The sequence below is a fragment of the Lentinula edodes genome (genome assembly GCF_021015755.1).
Source record: "Lentinula edodes strain Le(Bin) 0899 ss11 chromosome Unknown C8R40scaffold_1, whole genome shotgun sequence".
Taxonomy (NCBI): Eukaryota; Fungi; Basidiomycota; class Agaricomycetes; order Agaricales; family Omphalotaceae; genus Lentinula; species Lentinula edodes.
In genome coordinates, this window is record NW_025764307.1 from 667,662 (window position 1) to 688,482 (window position 20,821).

A 20,821-nucleotide genomic window follows, 5' to 3' on the forward strand; every position below is an offset into this window, starting at 1 on the left:
CCTGTTTTTTCGGGTAATTCTCCGACAGCAGCTGAGAGCACTTCCCAGCAGCCAAAGCACCCAGAGCAACTTTAAAAATTTGCTCTCGGTGCTTTGGGTGCTGGAGAGCACTCTCCAGCCAGTACCCCTTGCTCTGGCGAACATACAATGTACTTAAGAACTTGTCACGAATCATCCAGAAACATTCTTTCCTTTTTCCGATGAAAAATAACGTCATACTCATATAGTCGTGAGCTGTGCTTGCCTCTTACCTGTTTACTGTTTACTCCGACTCAAAGAAAAGAAGTAGACTAAGACAGTTCGGTATAAGCTTCAGGCCAGGTATTGGTTAAGCGCGTTACTACAACCTATTACAACGTACAACTTGTTTGGGACAAGCATGGGGTAGGCGTTAGAAGGCGGGCTGTATAAGGGGGTACCGCGAGCAGTGATAAACAATACGGCCGGCTGTACGTAGCTTATATAATTATATTCGCGTCTTACTCAGTCCATGGTTAACATGAACTACTTCTCCAGATTATTGTTTGCTCGGGCCCTTATTTTGAAATGCGGTTTGTCAGGACCATATTGTTTTACAAAGACTAAGTTTGTGTTGTAGATAACCATATTTTTATCAGTTATCCTCGCTCAATATCAATATCTCAGATGGACCATATTCTTGCTCAATCCCCCATGGTTGACGTCCTCCACTTTTTCGTTCCAGAATAGAGCATGAAAGGGTAAGAATAAAACACCACACTCAACTCGAGACCACAGTGCGGATGTTGTTCATTAGGGCCATATTGCATTGAGGTCTGCCTTTGCCATGTCGAGGACGCGGAGATGTGGTTCTTGAGGACTGTATTATACGGTTGGTGATGACCTTTTTCAATTGGTTATGTGGATGTGGGCGGTGGGGTCCACTTCACGTCGAGGGTGCAGATGTGGTTCATGTGCACCATATCAACATGAGGGAGTAATACGGTTGATGGGGACCATATCATGACAAGAAAGTGGTTCCAGGTGCGACCGTATTGTGACGATGCGGATGTGGTTGGTGAGGACCATATTGTGTGCACGATGCAGATGTGGTTGGTGAGGACCATATTGTGTGCACGATGCAGATGTGGTTTTGGGGTACCACATCTGTGTTGAGGGTGTGTATGTGGTTCCGGGCGACCATATTGTGACGATGCGGATGTGGTTGGTGAGGACGATATTGTGTGCACGATGCAGATGTGGTTTGGGAGTACCGTTTCCATGTCAAGATAGTTCCGGGCGACCATATTTGTGACGATGCAGATGTGGTTGGTGAGAACTACTTCCGTGTCGAGGGTGTGTATGTGGTTGGGGGGTACTGTTTCCGTGTCAAGATAGTTCCGAGCGACCGTATTTGTGACGATGCAGATGTGGTTGGTGAGGACGATATTGTGTGCACGATGCAGATGTGGTTTGGGAGTACCGTTTCCATGTCAAGATAGTTCCGGGCGACCGTATTTATGACGATGCAGATGTGGTTGGTGAGGACTACTTCCGTGTCGAGGGTGTGTATGTGGTTGGGGGGTACCGTTTCCGTGTCAAGATAGTTCCGGGCGACCGTATTTGTGACGATGCGGATGTGGTTGGTGAGGACTACTTCCGTGTCGGGGGGTACCGTTTCCGTGTCAAGATAGTTCCGGGCGACCGTATTTGTGACGATGCGGATGTGGTTGGTGAGGACGATATTGTGTGCACGATGCAGATGTGGTTTGGGAGTACCGTTTCCGTGTCAAGATAGTTCCGGGCGACCGTATTTGTGACGATGCAGATGTGGTTGGTGAGAACTACTTCCGTGTCGAGGGTGTTTCAGGGGGACCATATTGCTGTGCAGGCACCGTTATCGATGAATTTAGGAAAATAATCAAATTTGTCAGATTTTCAAGTTTCGCTTTCTTCATTTCCTTCCACTTCTCAACGTCAATCCATAACGATTCAAAATCAGGCTGTTTTCCTTTGACAGGTGCCATTCGTTGTGTTAATATCTTACTATTATTGCTTATCTGTCTCGCATTTACAACATTCAGATGCATGACCTCCCAATTGATGTCTTCGATGTTCTTCTGGAGTTCTGCGAGCCTGAAGATGTTGAAAGTTTTCTACAGGTCTCGCCCCATGCGCAGATGGCAGCCGATAAAATCATATTTCATTCCATGAAACTCACTAATGACATAGGGCAGAGTAAAGAACAACTCTCTCTGTGGCAAACATACGATTGTTCAGGCCGTTTCAACTCCTCTCCCAGAATTCTTCACATTCCCGCCTTCCATATCCTTGGGCCTCGTATGCAGTACAATGCATTTATCTGTGATATTTTGTCCATTCCCTCCATTTGCAAGAATGTCTGCCGTCTTATCCTGGAATTTTCACATCCCAGCACACTTGCCCTCTTTTGTCGTCCCGAATTTTCCTTCATCCAGCTCAACACCATTCATGCTCACATTCCGTGGTACTTATTCATTCACTCTCTACCCCACCTTGCATCCCTCACCCCTACCAAGTGCATCGACAGTGTTGCTGTTCACGGATCAATCCACTATGATGTCATGATGCCCGCACTTCCTGCTGTTACTCTACCTCCCGGCGGTGCGCCAGTATCAGTCAAAAAACTGCTTTTGCCATATGCGAGCTCCTCGCCGGCCACCTATCCACATATTCCCCGAGCGGTGGTTTCCGGGAGAGTTGATGTTCAAAAACTGAGTACCTTCATCGTCGAGATCACTGGCTGGTGGCAGGATCGTGACATTGCCCTTGTACTTGGTGGGATGGTGAATCTGCGAGAACTCATAATCAATGCTCGTGGTATGTATTTGCACCTTCAAGCCTGCCTGCTATTTACTAATACCCAACGTTGGTACCTCAGAACAAGCCGACGCTCTAGATCGAATCCACTTTCCTCCAATCCGCAGTCTTGAAATTTTTGGATACCATGGCGATATTTCATTCTATAACGTGACAAAAGAGATTGGATATGTGCCGCAGAGTTTGCTGAAAGCCTTGCAATCCATGCAATGTGACCGGATTCAGCATCTATCCCTTGATATCTTTTACAAGGGACCCACCACCATTGATGATGAGCTAGAGAGCGAAGAGCCTTTTAAATGGAAGACTCTCAGTAGGTTCCTTGGCGAAAAGCAAAACCTCCATGACGTTCACTTCAATTACTGGCTTGACCAGAATTATGATGGAGATCTTGCATACTATCACACAGAAGATGTTCATTACTACTTTTCTTCACTTCTTCTTAAACAAACTTCTGTACATTTTTCTGCCACTAGGTGTTCTTTAATTTCTTATGTACCACCCTGTTCATGCAGTTTACAGAACTTCTTCGGCGAGTAGATGCAAATGTAGCTGCCGGTGTTGCCGGTAAAACATCCACATTCGGACACTTTTTGGACACGTCAGTTGATCACCATATCTTGTTTGTGGTTGCGATGAACCACTTCTATCCCCTTCCACACAATCCTACAAAATCATATATCTGACTAGGTTTACCTATCTTTTTACAAACGGTTGTTGTCTTTCATTTTACGAATTTTCAACCGGTTCCAGACAGACAAAAAAACACGGGTATAGATAATTGCATTCACCTGACCCATATAACTGACTGACTTTCGAATTCTTCCCAGTCCGCTATTACCACACTCTGCTGCGCTGGAGTTGATTCTTGCTAGAGTAGAATCCACCTCCATGTAACTTTTGAGAAATGAAGAGCTTGAACACCGTGAATGCCCATATGCGTGGAACCCATCTATCGTGAATTTTGTGTCTGCAAAGAATTCTGGCTCTCGCGTCATGCAGTATGGGCCCAATGCACAGGCGAAATCATATATTACGCGTTTTGGTGCTCGTTTCCACCTGGTGACCATTGCGGAGAACACGTCATTCCTCCCCTCACTTTCTGGGATGCAATGGAATCCATAGGCTATGCTATGTGTACACCAGCACACCATGATCCCACCGGTAAGTCGTTTTTTGCCATATGTGTCATAGTACTTAGAGCAAGCCCCACCACGCTCAGAGTTCGCATCAGCTTGCCCGTCTTTCTGAATTCCTGGGTACTTGGGCCGTCTGCGGACTTGCGACATTCCGTAACAGCACCCTGACTATGCTTCGTTGAGTATATACATTCATTCAACTTGATGTATTGCTTACCTCCTCCCAGCTCTCGTTTCCTATCTCTGCTGCTTCTAACAGGGGGATAGGACTGGTTACGCCTTCCAAGACTCTCTTCAACACCTCATATCCACGCTCATACATCCACTCGCAAAGCCCCAGATCCAAGATCCGTTGATTGCTTGGCTTCCCCTGCTCCTTCTGGATGATATGGAACATGGATGGGACACAACGTAACGCTGATGCTGTGTCCTTATCCGGATGTTCTATGAATGCGTGTAGTGCTTTCAATGATGTGACATTAATAGTCTGAAGCGCAGATTCTTCTGCGCTTATCTGAAATAACAATTAGCTTACGCTCTTATGTTCTACCGATTCGGAGAAATTAGAACATACCATCTGAAAGAAAGCTTTATATTCTCTCTGTGGTTTCCACCTTCCGCTCTTGTCCAGCACTTTATCCCCCAAATGCTCATCAAACACCACTGCCAAGGTCTTGCTCACGCAACGAAGGCTTTCCAAAATACCTGGATATTCCCTCTGTCTCTCTTCTGCAACCCCTTGCTCTTTCTCGTCATTACCACTGCCCAAACCCCCTTTTGCAATCCAGTGGTGTAAGCGTTTACGCGCGACACTATCTTCAAGCCACTCCTTTCTCTTTGTCACAGTACGTGGACGAATAGGTGAATCTGCGTCTACTGCTGTAGGTGGTCTCAGACCAACCCTGAGCTGTTTCCTCGCATAGGCCAGAGTTACCCCATCCCAAATGACATTCTCGGGTGCTTCGCCACAACGCTCACACCACTTATCTCCTTCGAAGTTTATCAATCGAGCATAAGCAAACCAAGCTGCGCGGAAAGTATCGTTGCCCACAAAAGGTAAGGAATTGTCTTCAGCTTGATACCTCCGACTAATCTGTTGCACCCAGGCATCGAATGGTGTCTCGGAAGAAGTGAACGCACTGGTGTATTCATCCAGTAACTCATGCGTGAAAAGCAGAGAATTATTGAGATTGAATAAACCCAGGGATCGTGTTTCTGGACCGACATAGCGCCTTTCACAAGATGGACACCTCTGAAGCTCAATATTGGCCCGTACAGCTTTACTCAGAGTGTACACAGTACAATTCCGTAGGAAGGTAGGCGAACTGTCATCATACATTCGTCGGCCTCCATCACGACAAGCGCAAGAGCCTTCACCCCCCTGTATGGATACTGTCTCGGGAACTTGACGGAGTGGTGGAGGACGAAGATATAGTTTCACGTCTGATTCGAGTTCGCACCATTTGGGTGGCAGTACGAGTTTGAAAGATATAGCGTGATCTTGCTTCTTTGACACCTGGTCTGCTGTAAAATGGTAAGACATTTATTATTATCAACTAAGACGACTTACTAAGGTTCATCCCCTCAATCTCCTCCCTTGTTTCCTCTAGTTCGTCATCGCTATCAATTTCCTGTATTCCCTTCTTCAAGAACTGCTTTGCTGCTATGATGTGGATGCATTGGGTACCATCTCGCTGACACCGCCAAAGACCGTCGCCCTCATCACGACCTTCATGAACTACGATCGCTCGACCATGCAAACTCAAACCGCTTCCGTTTTTTGCCACTGAGAAACGATGTATAACCTGTCCACTACTTCCTGCCTCTCGGTGAAAAAGTACAGTCCTTACTGGTCGTTCTAGTCAATGACTATCAATAATGCTTCTCATCATATATGAAGCTCCTACCTGGCACACGCTCTTCAATCTGTTGATCAGACACCATATATTTGCAAAAGTACCGTTGGTGGATGCAGTTGTGATCACCCTGCCCACACATACAAACAGGAATCAAGTCCGGTCCTCGCTGGGCTGCCTCAAAATGGAACCATTGTCGCTTTTTAGCAAAGTTAGTCATCCAAAAAATTGAGGCTTGGTGGAATGCTCACTGTTCCCTCTTTCTTCTTTGCAGACCATCCTTGCACCACATATAAGCTTCCACCTATCGGCAAGAAGGCCACAACGTTCCGCTCCACGGCATCACAGTACGCTTCATCTGCATCACCTTCTACCACAAATTCGTCCACACTGTTTCCAATCTCAGGCTCCTGCAACTGAGCGTGGTTGCTTCGATCCATATCTGGATTGAACATCACAATATCGGGGTCCAAAATGAAATCTGCCTGCTCCGCAATCTCGGGCTCTGAAAAGGAACCCTCTTCCAAGGGAGTGGAGGCTGAATCCTGCGTGTATGAGGATGCTTCAGGCTGTAGTGGCAAGGTTCGTCTTCTGGAATTTTGTACTCGATGGCCTCCTGATGCCATTACATTTCGGCGCGTTTTTCCTCTCTTAACCGGACTAGTACTTGGTCCGGCATTTGCGTGAGCAATGCGAAAGGGATACGAGCTTCCTGTGGAGTTTTTTACCACATTCCGTCGCAAAGAAACTGAACTTTCATCCGGCATGGGTAAGAAATCAGACTAGGGCAAGATATGAGAGCGGTTCCTTCAAATTTCAAAGATGATGACATAAATAGCCTAGATTGTCCGCACCACCCTGTGCTCTCTCATCTCTGCCACCATGACACATAGCCACAAGAAGAAAGCCCGCTCCTCACCTCGGAAACCCAAAACACCTACTGCTGTAGTGAAAAATGTCACTACGGTTTCTCAAAAGACCAAAGGAGCTCCTCGTTACTGCAAAACATGTCCAGGCCGCCCATTAAGAGCTTCAATTGAGTGCCAGCATAGTGCTATTTGGCGGAAGGCAGTACGTTTCGAATTTTCATATTCCTTTGAATCGAAAACCAACCATCCTTGCAGAATGCTTCCTCCAGGATTCAGGAAATTTCCAGTGGCAACAACGCTGATCAACAATCTGCAGTAGGTGGTTTTTATCTTGCAACAAAGTTACGCTTTCATGACTTGCTAGACCACTCCGGGCGATATTCTTGGACTTCTCCCACAAGCCCCGCCGTGTACCCCAACTCAAGGGCATACTGAACGCTCATCTAGAGTAGGCGTCACATAACAGACTAAGAATGTGACTTATATTTGTTGGATTTGCAGTATGAATCCAACGGAATCCTGGGCCTTTCTCGTCCAAAGACCACACTGCCCGCCGGTGCTAGATCCGAGTCTGAACACGAGCCATTGCCGGGCTCAGGGCGTAACCCTGACGAAGTATGTTCAATGTTTAAAACTCAATCTATACGCATTATGATTCATTGACATCTAGGAGTTGCCCTTTCCTTTGGATCCGGCACTTCAGATCACAGATATCATGTCGACTGTTCACCGCAGTCATGGTCCATTATCATCGCCAGTTGTGTCTACATATGCTGCCAGTCCCAGCATTCACAGCAGTGGACGTGGTCCATTATCATCACCAGGATCTGGTTTGGTAGCAGCTAACAGATTGCGAGTGCGTGTTTCTAAAGATAATGCAACCTATGGCTGGGTTGAAGGGGCGGGTCGTGGCCAGTTTCCTTTAGGCGAGGCACTTTGCAACTTAACTGTCATTTGAACATTGTGACTGATTAGAACAGTAGAACTTGTGCGACCACGTGAACTGCCACCTCCTCGCTCAACAACTGATGAGCAGGGTCAGCGTTTCCGTCGTCTCATGCCCGATGTTATTGCTGCGGTATGTTTTCCCTAATGTACCTCTCTGTTTTAAATAAAGTTGATGACATTGATTAGTGTGAACGAATGGCATCGGAAAGCAATTGTTGGGTTTATATTGCAGGCCAGCACCCCAATGCTAGGATTCCTTTCTTGCATTTTGCTTCACACCGCTTGAGACTTGAAGCACCATCTGTCCTCGATGAGCTTCATGGCAGTGCAGATCGTCTTTTTACCTCTCTTCTCAGCTCCCGCCGCCAAGAGGCGGCCGAACTTACTGACAAACTGTTACTAGCTCAAAATCGGATCAAGGAGCTGGAGTCTGAAAAAGTCGCATGGGAGCGGGCCAATGGGAGTCTCAATTGAGTGTTTGTATTTATTGTCCAAGCTATAGTATAAGATTATTTCATCTGGCTACAAACTCGCTGTTTTGTGTATGCACTTCAGGCTTCAAAGTCCGTTTAGGGCTTGCCTTTGGCTCACCCTGTGTTTTTTCTCTTGCGTCCTCGGAATTTTTTAAAATAGAGTGACAAAGTTCTTGGGTGGTATTTCTCTGAAAAGTGAGAGTTGACAGTTGTTCGTAAAATTGTCTCAGTAGTGAAATAGTGGCAGAGATACCTGCAGGCACCTATGAGCGCCTACGGAAATTTGGAGAGCAGGAGTCCAATACACCATCACTCATTGGGTAGCTTCTGGTAGTCAAGTCAATCTCAACGCCCATTCTGAATTCATACAACCTTAGGGTCCCAAAAGTGGGAAATTTGAAATGACCATTCCCACCCGTTTTCAGGGGTCCTTGTTCCGAGGAAATGTGTGACGGTTTTGTCAGTACTCCTTGCAATTTGAGTGATGCAGCAAAATGCTTTTATAGAGGAATATGACTGCTATGTAGCTTCATACGCAGACTGAGTAGCTTCCCAGCAAGCCACCGAGCTAGTTCCCAGTAATTCCGACCAGGGAGGTGGCATCGGAATGATTAATGTGTCGAAATTGGGCAAACCTTGGTGCTCTCCTGCCAAGTTTGGTTTCCAAGTTTGCTTTCTCTAGCCTTCATTGGAATGTTCAAATTACTGCCATTACTATCCACATATGTAGCCTTATGCACAATTTTATGCAACCCTTGCTACTCAGGCGGTGCTAAGTCACTACTTGTGCTTGACAAGCTTTGCTGTACTGGGTCACTTATACTTTGGTCAGTTGTGGCACATCATCTTAGCTAGAATCATATTCCAGGAATAACTCACTTCATTGGACTTGATATTATATGATCTATCAAATCAAAACCCGAGATAGTATTCAGAGCTGTTGAATGAGGATAATAGTATATAGTCTACATACTCTAATATACCCACTGAGGTCAACAGAAAATTGGCCACTTTTGTATTGATACTGTGCTCAAGCATTGACCTTGTTCAATGCTCAATTGAAGAAGGATATAATTTTGCGGGGAAGGATCAAAGGCAACAAAGCACTAGGATTCGACGCAAACTCAACATATTTTACTGTAAAAGAATCGGGGACAGCATCCAGGATCTCCTTTGTTGTAGGTCCTATGATTTTCAATGTATGCACATGCATATAAGGAGAGAGAGATGACCTTACTACATGCATATTAGGAGTGAAAGACAGATACCGTGAAAGATGACCTTGCATTATCCAGAAACGACTGTGTTATTCTATAAACCCTTTGTTGCTGTATGTGTTCATTTTAATTTGCTGGTACTAACGCACATAAAATGTATACCAGGCATAGAGACACCATGCCAGCATTGGTGATGTTTTGAGTTGGTCTAATGCATGGGATATCCACTCTTGCTAAATATTGCTCTGTGTTTGCAGACGACACAAAAAATACAACGGGCATACCATTGAAAATTTCACTGCCACTGGTGACATGATTAGATACTCTTACCTAGTCTAACATGACTACAGAAGGAGACCGGTTGCACACTTGCAAAACTGGGATAAGGACATCTGTTTTTGCCAAAAATCACATTACCGAGTCCGAAATGAAACGTTTGCGAAAATTCCACAGAGGGCACAAAAAATACAATGGACAGGTGGTTAAAATTATCATAACTCACTGGTGGCATTACAAGATTCTCATCGTAGTTTAACATGATTAAGGAAGAAACTCATTACACGTTCAGAAAACTGGGTCAGGATTTTGGCGACTGTTGGCGACTGTTGGCGACCTTTCAGCGCTAAAGTAGGTGCACTTGACGCTCAAACCCAATGAGATTGTGAAAGTAGGTATTTCAATAAAATAATCTATTTCGTAAGAAAAGTCAAGCAGGCCACACCTTTCCCTATCTGCTTCTGCATTATACAAGCTTCAAAGTACATAAGTTTGAAGTCTACTTGTTTCTCTGGCAGCTGTCGAAGAAGCAAGTGACTAATCTCAGAAGCCAACTTTTCACCAGCGTCTACATGTGATCTGTACCGTCTCAGTTCCATAAAATCATCTGAGGGGAGGGTATCCCAGAAGCGTACTCCTCCAAATTCACGCTCCCATAACTGATATCGTTCATATAGCACTGCAAACTGATTATACAGCGAGGCAAACTCTGGTGAGCGTTTCTGGCGGAGCATCTGGTGTAAGTGAAATTGTACATCTAGGGAAGTTGACGAGGTCTTTGAATACTATTAGGCCTGACTAAAATATTAAGGCCTGAAAGAAACAAACCTGTGAGCTATCGATTCGTGGCTGTTCAAATGGCTTCAAGGTCCTGTTCTCGGTTTCCTTACTAGGTACATTGGTGTCAATATCCATTGGGGATATAGCTTGTGAATTTGCGCTGATAGTTACTCTGAGTGTCCTGCTTATATAATTTTGCAGAGGACATACGTTTCTGAATAAGCTTGATTTTTAGTGCTTCGGTGACTACGATACCAATTTTTGGCTTGCTGATTGCGTTTGGCTGCATTTCTAGATGATCCTTAGTCAATGATGAATGTCTGACACAAATGAAAAGGGGACCTTCGGTAGTATGCTTGATGTTTGGTGAGCTTCGCGGGGGGCTGAGAGCATCTAAAGTCAGTCGACATGCTGGAGGCAATCCTCACACCTGAAGCTAATTTCTATTATGGATTGTTCACGATCTGAGAAGAAAGATCGGAATATTTCTAAATCTGATAAGCACAGGAGTGAGATCTATTCCGTCGCTGACCAAGTAAGACGTCGGGGGTTGCATGCGTACACCGGACAATGATGACCAAATCAGGTGAGGTGGACTGGGTTACAACTCAACATATACTCACGTACCGAGAAACAAGACGTTCATTACATCAAGATCGAAAGAAAAAACCCAATTGTCATCCATCTCCAACATCCGCCATGTTGAGCACCACCAAGATGTCCAAAATAAAGGCAATAGCCCCCGAGTCTCTGTCGTCGCAGGAAATGATTTCATGTGAGCTGGAATTGTATGTCCTCATCAGTGGACTGACCGCACCCGACTATTCAGATATTTCAGATCTCATAAACTGCCTCAAGATGTTCGACAACGAGGAAGCAAAAATCAGGTCAGCCATTAGAAGGCATGAGGACGCATTGGCAAACCCAACTTCGAATCACGATCGCAAGACCAGAACAAAAAAGCCCAATGTCCAGGACCTCATTGGTGAAAAGCTGGCGAAGAGCAAAACACTGCATGAGCAGCGAGTGATTGTGCAAGCAAAGCTTGACTTTCTTCATAAATTCAAACAATGTGAGTCGTCATCACCTTGCAGCTGGCATATAACTCACCTAAATCTTAGCTCACCGGCAATGTTTGTGTCATGGATGTGACATTGGACTCGAGATATCAATTCTTACCACTAGATGCTGGCCCTTCAAATGCGACAGTAAACCCTCAGGAAGAAAGAGGGCAAAACGCTTCAAATAGTGATGGTCAGTTTCGGTCTTCTCGTATGAGCTTGTTATTCACAGCAAACAGAATCGGACCTCACCGACATTGACGAAGAAGGTCAAACTACCACTGGCAAGCATAATATCGAAGACTCTTCAAAGCATGTCATTAGGAACGGTAGAAGAGGTATAGAGAAACAGGGGCAACTATCAGAGGCACCAACCAAGGCACTTGAGAGAGCTGAGTATGGTGAGCGCCAAAGACGATACAAAGATATTCAAATTCCTGATGTTCTCTTAAGCTTTTATCACCGAAACCGACCAGAAAGCTGGTAAGTAATTCCTATGTTATTGCTATGGTCCATTTTTAAGATGCTCTAGCGTTGATTGGTCCATCTACTGAGCCGAGGATCAGCGATCCAAAGGAAATTAAAGCCGCTGGTCAGTAAGATGCATTCTACAACATAATGATTAGTGACCTCATGACACAGAAATGAAAGCCGCATACGTCGATAAAGGATCCTCTCAAACTCAGGACACACAAAATCTTGTCGATAGCGAGAAGCCTGTAGGCATGGGTGAGTAATTAGCTTGCCTCAAAAGAACTAATGCTTAGTTGTTAAGAGATATGCACACTGTGACTGCCCAGGAAAACGAGGTGCAAGTAGACAAGTCCACTGAGAACAGGGATGGGGATGGGGATGGAGCCCTTGGAGCACTGGACTCGAAAGGTACGGGTTAGCGAAGCAATTGAACTGATATATGTATACCTACCAATTGACAGGAGAACGTACTGCCATTGCCGGGCCAAAAAAAAGGAAGCCAGCAGAAGGTACCACGGGACTCACTACTACGGGCGAGGGTCCTGCAAAGAAGTCGAGGAAATCTTCTCGCCCAGGCCCAGGAAAAAACTCAAAGGAAATGAAGAGTCGGACTGACAGCGGCACAGAGGAGCAAATGTCAGAGGTTGCCGAAGATGGTAAATTCAATGAAGATAATGATTTGGATGACGACGATACCATCATCAACCTCGTAGGCCCAAGGCATCCTGATGAAAAGATGGGTAAGCGACTGAATGATTTCTGGGTGTTTTGCTGCTCAAGATTGCTTAGCTGATTTCAACAAACGAAGAGCGAAGATGGATCAACTCCAAGGTAAGACTCACTTTATTACTTGATTTATTGTTAAGACCATTGCTTCTGTAGCCAAGGCCCGTAAAGAATTCCGACTTTTCCATGAATACCCCATTGGAGGAAAAATCAGCCCAAGGATTCGTCGGCTGAGCCAGGAAGTACCATGGTTCGTCCCGGAGGGCGGAACTATGAGCAGAGAGTTGTCGGTAAAACTTCTTACAAGCGGGCAAGGTAATATATTGTGCCCATATCACGCAGTAAAGGACAAGGCAACCAGGGTGCGTGACGAAGACGGGAAACATGGAACTCGGGACCCCAGCCTCACTGGTGTCCCTAAGCGACCCACGAAAGCGAAATCTCATGCAGGAAATCCACCAGATGGGTACATGCATTGCGGATGTGAGCTGGATTTAGTTTTACTAGAATTTTATTATTGGAAGACAGGGAGAATCTATTCGCCGACTCTGGAGATATGGGAGACGTGGAAAAATGAGCAGATGAACCCAAGAGTGCGAGCTTTTGTTTATGGGGACTGGGAGAAAAAAACGGGGTTGAAGTTGGAAAAGATGTGGACACGAAAGCCTAATAATAATGTTGGTGGCCGCGGGGCTCTAACGATGATCAGGTCTGAGGCCGAGGTGTTAGAGGACCAGATTAAAACCTTACAGGCACGTAGAGATGCTCTTGAACCGCCAGAGGAGGAGGAAAAGTCTTTATTGTAGTGCTTGGACTTGTTTGTTTGTAGCGCTTCAGCTCAAAACCGTCACATTGCTTGCAATTTTGCTATTTGTTTGGTAAGGTTTGGCTGAAGCATCTGCACTACTGTCACATGTCTGATATCTGGTAATTGCCGGAATAACCTGCGCTGACCCGCAAACTTCAGCGGGATCTCCCGAGTCCCATAGATGAGGTGGTGAGTATAACGTAGTTACACCGTAAGTAATGGTAGGTACTTGAAATACTTATAAATACTTATAAAAAGTTTCCATCCGTCGCACTAGGTTCTTATTGGTAAATGGTTAGACTGTTCAAAATAATCACTTACTTTCTGCAAGAAGTTCCGTACGGTGATGGTTTGTTGGGTAAGGGATGGAAAAGCGTACAAATAAGCTGTGAAGCCACTGGGGAATTTGGTTGTGGGAAATCCAGCGGCGCATTTGGTAGAGGTCATCATCAGTGATGTGGCAGAGAGCATTTTTGGATTGAAGCTCGGGCGAGGTTATTGCGAATGCAATAAGCATGGGAAGATGTTTGTGTGTATATGGGGCAAACTGTCGATCACTTGAGATAAACTGTTCGGGTTCGAAATCGGTGCTGGAAGGACTGGGACAGGCGGCACTTATGAGTGCTGTATGTGCCCGATACATTGGAGGAAAGCTGGATGGCAGGAACGCGCAGTGAGCATATCTCTCTTGAGCTCTAATTATGGCAAACTACAATAAATCAGATACAAGAAGTGTGAAAAAGGGCAAAAGCTCACCGCAAGGTACACTAGTTTGAAGCAGCTATCCTTGTCAGCCGCTGAAAAAGTGCCTAAACTATTCTTGCTGACGTAGTGCTCTGCAATGAGGCAGTAAAGGCAAGCCAGACGTCGAAGATGAGTAATAGTCCTAGTGTAGACAGTGATTTCGAGAGCAGTCATTGCACTGGTTCCAGAGGGAGCCTGGGCGCGCTGAGCAGTCGCTAAATAATTTTGGAAAGTCATCAAGTCAACAGCCGATTCTGAAGCGTACCTGATGGGCGTCGGTCCGATTTCTCATTGCATCGCATCGCGTTCTTGGATTTCACCGCCTCCTTGTAAACATGGCTAGTGTCGTTCCAACTTCCATTACTCAGCATCATTGTCTTGATTCAGCAGCAGAGCGACTCAGTGGTTGTGCTGAACTGGTTACCATGATCTTGAAGAACATGAACGAAAATTTATCAGACGGTTCGCGTGCCAACGACTGGAAGGATGTACGAGGGTTGATGTCTTTGTCAAAGATATGGTGGCTCACTGGGCGTGAAATTCTCTTCCGAACTCGAGTTGTTGGGAGCAAACGACAAATACGCAAGCTCTCTGATTTCACGAGGGCATCCAATGGCATGTATCGAAAGATGTGGAAGGTCTTGATATACAACGTAAGTGAATCGAACTGGAAAAGGCTGGGAGAAGAGAGTGCTTGGTGGACCGATCCGTGGATGCTGGCGGCACTCAAGAATCTAGATCTTTCGGGAATTGAAGAAGTTAGGGTCTGCGGAGGGTCCTGCGAGAGCGACGGCTCAGATGTCCACAGAAGCCTGGATCCTTTGTACACGATGTTTCAAAGGATGCCCCTACTCTACAGGGTAGACTGTACGAATTCGAACTTCCACACCGATCATGCCCATCAGCTCATCAGCATGGCACAGTTCGTAGTGCCTGTGGCAGAGGATGGGGAGAGAGAGGTGTCATTTCGAGGATGGAGAATTTCGCACTTTCAAAAGCCAGATCTGACGATAGACCCAATCTTCCCATTGAAGCTGAGGCCTAGAAAATTAAATTGTACAGGTGCTCTTTTCGATCAGCTTGGAGCCTCCTTCGCTATTGATTGTCATATGGTCAAGGAGGTTGTACTTACAGTTGGGGGAATTTTTGATCTGGAGAGCATCAAAACCGGTATTGAATACTTTGACGGACTAGAAAAAATGGAAAGTAAGTTTCTAATCGAAAATAATGCATATATCGTTGGCTCACATTGAACCCAAGTACGTATGTTGATAGACAACATATATCCAATGATTGATCCCCTGGCCAACCTCAAGGAGCTCACAATCACAGTATTTACGAAGACATGGGCAAGCTTGACAGGGGCTGGGTATCTGCTTGCACTGCTCATATATCCAATGGAGTGGGATAGCCTTGCTATCCTTCGTCTGAAGATGACGCCCATGCAAAACCGCTCTGTCACAAAAGAACTTCAGAATAGTGTTCAGTGGGAGCAGCTCGGTGAATTCTTGATGGACCGGCCAAGGTTCCCATGTTTGTCCACTGTTGAAATTAATATTGTGCGAGACGTTCAAGACGTGCTTCCTTGGAGTAATGAGGGAGGGGAAGATACCGAAGATGTATTAGGATTAGTGGAGATTGCGGCAAGGGAAAGGGTGACAAGACAGGTAATTTTAGATGGGTTGCAAGTTGTAAAGATGGCAAGGGGATTGGATGTTTCTGTAAACTTCGAAAGGGAGAAAATATTTGGTGTATAAGAAATGTAGTCATGGCGCACAATAAAAGTTGCCACATACCAGTGATAGTCTTGTGCATGGACTGGAGAAAACAGTGACACCACAAGAGTGCTTGCATTGCTTAAGGGTTATGACACCTCCTGTTGTACACAATCAATGGGTGTGAGTTCGAGTCTTGCAGAGTGAACATTTTCTTTACTATTTTGGTAGTACACATGTGAACCTGATATTGTACATTCTGAACCCCTCTTTGTTGTAATATTGAATAAGTATCTTCGCTCTAGGGAATGTTTTTGCATAATATGAATTGTATCCACAGTTCCGAACCTGGGTCTGCATTGGACTGGGTAATAAGGAGTTGCTCAGTACTATATTTCAACCTTTCCTTGGGATATGGTTTGTGCCAACTGTATTTTCATTGGGTGAGAAATGGTTGCTCAGTACTATATTCCATGAAAAGGTTGAGATATGGTTTTTGTCAACTGTATTTCACTGGGTAATAAGGAGTTGCTCAGTACTATATTTCAACCTTTCCTTGGGATATGGTTTGTGCCAACTGTATTTTCATTGGGTGAGAAATGGTTGCTCAGTACTGTATTCCATGAAAAGGTTGAGATATGGTTTTTGTCAACTGTATTTCACTGTGTGATAAATGGTTGCTCAAAACCATTTCCCAACCTGGGTCTGCATTGGACTGGGTAATAAGGAGTTGCTCAGTACTATATTTCAACCTTTCCTTGGGATATGGTTTGTGAGTAACAAAATATGGTCAATGCCAACTGTATAATGATATGCATGATTGGTACATAACGTAAAATCGGCATGCGAGAAATTTTTATTGTACAACACACAGCCGGCTGTACTCACTGTCTCCGAGAAACCACAGTAGGTTGATTATCAGCTCAACAGCAACCTATCATGCACTGTAGAACAGCATATGCAAGGATGATTTGCAACCTATATAGGTTGACTAACAACCTAATATTTTACCAGAACCTGTAGGTTCATTTGCAACCTATTATCAGCAAAATCAACCTACTCATAGAATATTGAATCATTGGATAAAGCAAGTGTATAATAGGTTGCATATCACTACGTATAGGTTGCATATCAGTTACATATGAAGATGACTATTAAGTTGAATAACAACAAGAATTACACTGTTGATGTAGGTTGAATTGCAGACTGAAATACGTCGCTTTTAGCAGTAGGAACTATGAACCGGATACGTTGAAGGATGACCAGAATCACGTTGCTGGTATAGGTTGTATTGCAGGTTACGATATGTTGTTTTCGAGTATGATAGAGCTTATCATATAGGTTGGATATAAGTGCAATTCCACTGATTACTCTAGGGCGCGCGCGCGGGCAATTGTGTTGATTGTGAAAGGAGATTTTATTTCAGAAATCACCAACTCTACGTTCATATGACCATGTATAACATCCAACACTATTTCATAACCAATGCTGGATCCGCAGGATGGAAGGACTCGTGAATTTAAGCTGGGGTTCGAAGAACTCGTGAATTTACGAATTGACATCAACTGAATTGGATTGAGAACGCGCGCGTGAGCTGTTTGAGTATCATCAAACCAATCAGAATATGCCATACATTCTAGCCATGAGGCTTACCTGTTCACATCGCCGTCTCTTCCTCTTCTTCTTCGTCTACATCCATTTCATTTTCCCCACCATTATTAGTCTGCAATCCCGATGACCCTTCAATGAACTCCGGCATTTCCACATCACTGTCAACAACCTCAGCTCTACGCCTCAATCGTCTCCTCTTTCTCCGTTCAGCCTTTGCTGCCTCCTTGGCTTCTTTAGCCTTTTCCTTTCGTCGAATGTAGTCCTTTTGAGCATTGGATTTCCGCGATTTAGACTGGTCACGCTGCGCTGAATTTGCGGTGAGGTAATCGTACTTAGCACTGCGTTGAATGGTGTGAGACCGAAAACTTTTGCCACGCAAGTTCTTGATGTATTGGCGTACTAGACACTCTGATGCCCAGTCCGTCTCGAAGCGTTTCAAGATGGGATCACGCTCGCGCATCTGCAGTAATGAGTGGTCAGTGGTTGGTCACATTTAATATAAGTACTCACAATTGCGAACAGTAGTGCTTTGTCGGCAGCAGCAATATTCCTCCATTCATACTTATCCCAAGGGATCCGGGACTCATGAACTGCCCGGTGAGTATTTCGCTGGCATTTGTAATAGTGAGTGTACAGTCTATCGTTAGAAGGATTCCACGTACAACTAATGCGTTATATGTCACAAGACCCTTTGTGCTCTTCGATAACCCCATTTTTACACAAAGTGTGAAGTCTCTTCCTGCTTGGCCTTTGGGCTTCGGAATAACTGGCAAATCTTCACTCGAAGGTATGTTTTTTTCTGTTGTGACCGTTGTTGAATCTTCATGTTGGTTTGCCCGCAAGCTGGTAAGGCTTTCTAAGGCTCGTCGTCGGTCTTGGAAATTGTTTTCGTTAGGTTGGTTTCCAACTTGTGTATTATTTGCACCAGCTTGTGCGTCGAGATTTTCACCAGGTGTAGCTTATGTACGTATAACTCGATATTAGGTTAGGTTCTATTTCAAAAGATAGAAAGGTACTAACAGCTTGTTCCCCCAACAGGCGTAGGTGAAACCGTCTGCTGGCCAATTCTGGTCTCTGAGAGGACCGTGGATCGATAAGCACGCATGGCCATCAGCTCTGCATTCAAACGGGCATTCTCAGCATCTCTGGCAGCCTGCGAAACTAGATTTGGGGATAGGTAAGCCAACTCATTTCGAGATACATTCATACCTTTCATTGCTTCCAAATCACTCATTAATTTTGCTAACGCATTATTTTCTTCTTCTGTCCTTGGTTTACTTTTAGGTTTGCGGCCTCGCTTTGGTTTTACAACTGCTGGTGAATGGTTGGCCGAAGTGTCAGACATTTTTTGGAAAAGGGTTAGAGTAGTAGGAGCACTGTTAGCATCGACTTCGTTGACTTCAACGTGTGCATACAAAAATCGTGCAAAAAACCACGTGATTGGCATCCTCCTAATATATCTCTTTCGTGTTCGAATGCCGCCTGAACGTCGCTTGAGAGGGAAGGACTCGGTCACCTCCAACAAGATATACTGTGGTGTCTGCAAGAAAATCAAAACACGGTACCATGTTGTTCAGCATGAGCGGTCAACACATGCCCCGCCCAACCCTGCACTCACTCCTCCTGTATTAACCCATGTACCCATCACCGACATACCATCCGAATCAGAACCCTCATCGGATTCGTCTATGTCGGACACTGAGCCCGAGAATCAGCACAACTCTGACCCAGAAACTCATATGGCTGATGATATTGTCAGCATGCCACTTCGTTCAGAATCTGAAGGTGTAGCAAAGAATTTGAATGAATCTGGTATAGATGGAGGACAGTCTTCGCTACAGATAGAGGATGTTTCGAACTTCAGTGCACTTGATATTCATGATCAATGGGCACATATGGAGAAACTTATCCCTACCAACTGGATTCCTCCCGAAGACTCCGAGACTGATCAGGAGGATAGAGATGGTGCGGATGATATCCCATTTCCACTGGAGGATGAAGATCCATTTGACGATGATTTGGAAGAAGATAATTTCTGGGACTTCGGGAAGTTTGACTGGGAACAGTATCGAGAGTACGGGAATGACAATCGGCTGCCTGCATTACAGCAGGTGCGTGCAGGTTATTTCAGTGAATTTTCAGAAATCAGTATGTCTTTTACTCTCAAATCAATGTTAATCTAACAGCAGTTACAGAAAACAAGCTTTCAGAGTACGACCTTGCCATTTGCCGCGCTTTCTCATATAAGCTTCAGTCACATACTACAGATGGAAATTTCCGAAAACTTCCTTATGCGTTCCCCATGGCGGCTCCTTTACCATCTCTTGACAAAATCCGTTCCCGTATTGCATTCCTCTCCAGCGTTGAGCCTGAAATCTACCACTGCTGTATCAATTCTTGTATCTGTTATACCGGATCACATGAATCTCGCGAAACATGTCCATTCTGTAATGAACCACGTTATAACAGCAATAAAAAGGCACGAAAAACATTCGTTTACATCCCAGTTATTCCCCGACTCAAGGCCTTTGCCATGAACCCTGAAGTTGCAAAGAATATGCAATATCGCAATGATTTCACAAACGGATCCAGTGAAGTGCGCACCACAAAAGATGTCTTCGATGGAGAAGATTACAAATTCCTTCGGAAACAGAATGTCGTGGTGGGGAGTCGTACATACACCTATCATCATTTCAATGATCATCGAGATGTTGCGCTTGGTCTATCTACAGATGGCTTTGGTCCCTTCAAACGGCGTAAGCATACTTGCTGGCCATTGATCCTCTTCAACTATAACTTGCCACCAGAGATCCGATTTCACATGGAAAACATCCTTGCTGTCGGTGTTATTCCAGGGCCAAAAAAACCAAAGGACGCAGACTCATTTATGTGGCCCCTCGTGCGAGAGATGCTACGATTAGCGCTAGGCATAACCACCTTCGATGTCTTGTCGAAGAAAATGTTCACTCTCCGAGCCTACCTCATACTTGTCTTTGGTGATATTCCAGCAGTCTCGATGATTATGCGAATGATTGGACATAATGGTATCTCTCCATGCCGTATGTGCAAGATTGTTGGTCTCCGCATTCCTGATAGCAGAATCACCGCTCATTATGTCCCTCATGACCGCTCCGCTCATCCAGCAGTGTTAGCCTCTGACTCAATTAGATGCTACCATGGTGGTAATCTTCCTTTGCGTACGCATGATGAGATGCTTTCACAAGCCAAACATGTAGATGCTTCCAGCTCAGAGGCAGAAGCTACTCGACGGTCCAAAGAGTACGGTGTTAAAGGAGTTTCCATTTTA

The 20,821-nt window shown here is 45.0% G+C and overlaps 8 protein-coding genes across 8 annotated transcripts; 4 read left to right on the plus strand and 4 right to left on the minus strand.

Moving 5' to 3' along the window:
- Positions 1–981: 981 nt before the first annotated feature.
- On the plus strand, positions 982–3,200 carry C8R40DRAFT_1064852 (uncharacterized protein; the record flags this gene model as incomplete). The annotated part of the gene is made up of 8 exons (XM_046225590.1): positions 982–1,002; positions 1,104–1,140; positions 1,216–1,395; positions 1,425–1,691; positions 1,721–1,887; positions 2,043–2,817; positions 2,879–3,130; positions 3,193–3,200. The coding sequence occupies 8 exons, from the start codon at positions 982–984 to the stop codon at positions 3,198–3,200; spliced, it is 1,707 nt and encodes a 568-aa protein (XP_046092199.1).
- Positions 3,201–3,521: 321 nt separating this feature from the next.
- On the minus strand, positions 3,522–4,106 carry C8R40DRAFT_1031234 (uncharacterized protein; the record flags this gene model as incomplete). Its single annotated transcript, XM_046223154.1, has 1 exon — positions 3,522–4,106. The coding sequence occupies one exon, from the start codon at positions 4,104–4,106 to the stop codon at positions 3,522–3,524; it is 585 nt and encodes a 194-aa protein (XP_046092200.1).
- Positions 4,107–6,694: 2,588 nt separating this feature from the next.
- C8R40DRAFT_1164523 (uncharacterized protein) lies at positions 6,695–8,103 on the plus strand (the record flags this gene model as incomplete). Its single annotated transcript, XM_046230514.1, has 7 exons — positions 6,695–6,883; positions 6,937–6,996; positions 7,046–7,129; positions 7,183–7,296; positions 7,352–7,596; positions 7,657–7,759; positions 7,816–8,103. The coding sequence occupies 7 exons, from the start codon at positions 6,695–6,697 to the stop codon at positions 8,101–8,103; spliced, it is 1,083 nt and encodes a 360-aa protein (XP_046092201.1).
- Positions 8,104–9,883: 1,780 nt separating this feature from the next.
- C8R40DRAFT_1064855 (uncharacterized protein) lies at positions 9,884–10,510 on the minus strand (the record flags this gene model as incomplete). The annotated part of the gene is made up of 3 exons (XM_046225591.1): positions 9,884–10,008; positions 10,041–10,329; positions 10,424–10,510. 3 exons carry the CDS (start codon positions 10,508–10,510, stop codon positions 9,884–9,886), a joined length of 501 nt encoding a protein of 166 aa, XP_046092202.1.
- A 582-nt stretch (positions 10,511–11,092) lies between these two features.
- On the plus strand, positions 11,093–13,442 carry C8R40DRAFT_1164524 (uncharacterized protein; the record flags this gene model as incomplete). Its single annotated transcript, XM_046230515.1, has 11 exons — positions 11,093–11,447; positions 11,497–11,508; positions 11,561–11,629; positions 11,676–11,837; positions 11,890–11,919; positions 11,969–12,028; positions 12,079–12,155; positions 12,204–12,318; positions 12,372–12,650; positions 12,700–12,741; positions 12,793–13,442. 11 exons carry the CDS (start codon positions 11,093–11,095, stop codon positions 13,440–13,442), a joined length of 1,851 nt encoding a protein of 616 aa, XP_046092203.1.
- A 315-nt stretch (positions 13,443–13,757) lies between these two features.
- C8R40DRAFT_1164525 (uncharacterized protein) lies at positions 13,758–14,490 on the minus strand (the record flags this gene model as incomplete). Its single annotated transcript, XM_046230516.1, has 3 exons — positions 13,758–14,153; positions 14,201–14,403; positions 14,454–14,490. The coding sequence occupies 3 exons, from the start codon at positions 14,488–14,490 to the stop codon at positions 13,758–13,760; spliced, it is 636 nt and encodes a 211-aa protein (XP_046092204.1).
- Positions 14,491–14,523: 33 nt separating this feature from the next.
- Positions 14,524–15,945, plus strand: C8R40DRAFT_1164526 (uncharacterized protein; the record flags this gene model as incomplete). The annotated part of the gene is made up of 2 exons (XM_046230517.1): positions 14,524–15,394; positions 15,464–15,945. The coding sequence occupies 2 exons, from the start codon at positions 14,524–14,526 to the stop codon at positions 15,943–15,945; spliced, it is 1,353 nt and encodes a 450-aa protein (XP_046092205.1).
- Positions 15,946–17,560: 1,615 nt separating this feature from the next.
- On the minus strand, positions 17,561–18,859 carry C8R40DRAFT_1064858 (uncharacterized protein; the record flags this gene model as incomplete). Its single annotated transcript, XM_046225592.1, has 5 exons — positions 17,561–17,974; positions 18,025–18,123; positions 18,177–18,472; positions 18,535–18,675; positions 18,724–18,859. The coding sequence occupies 5 exons, from the start codon at positions 18,857–18,859 to the stop codon at positions 17,561–17,563; spliced, it is 1,086 nt and encodes a 361-aa protein (XP_046092206.1).
- Between the last annotated feature and the right edge of the window lie 1,962 nt (positions 18,860–20,821).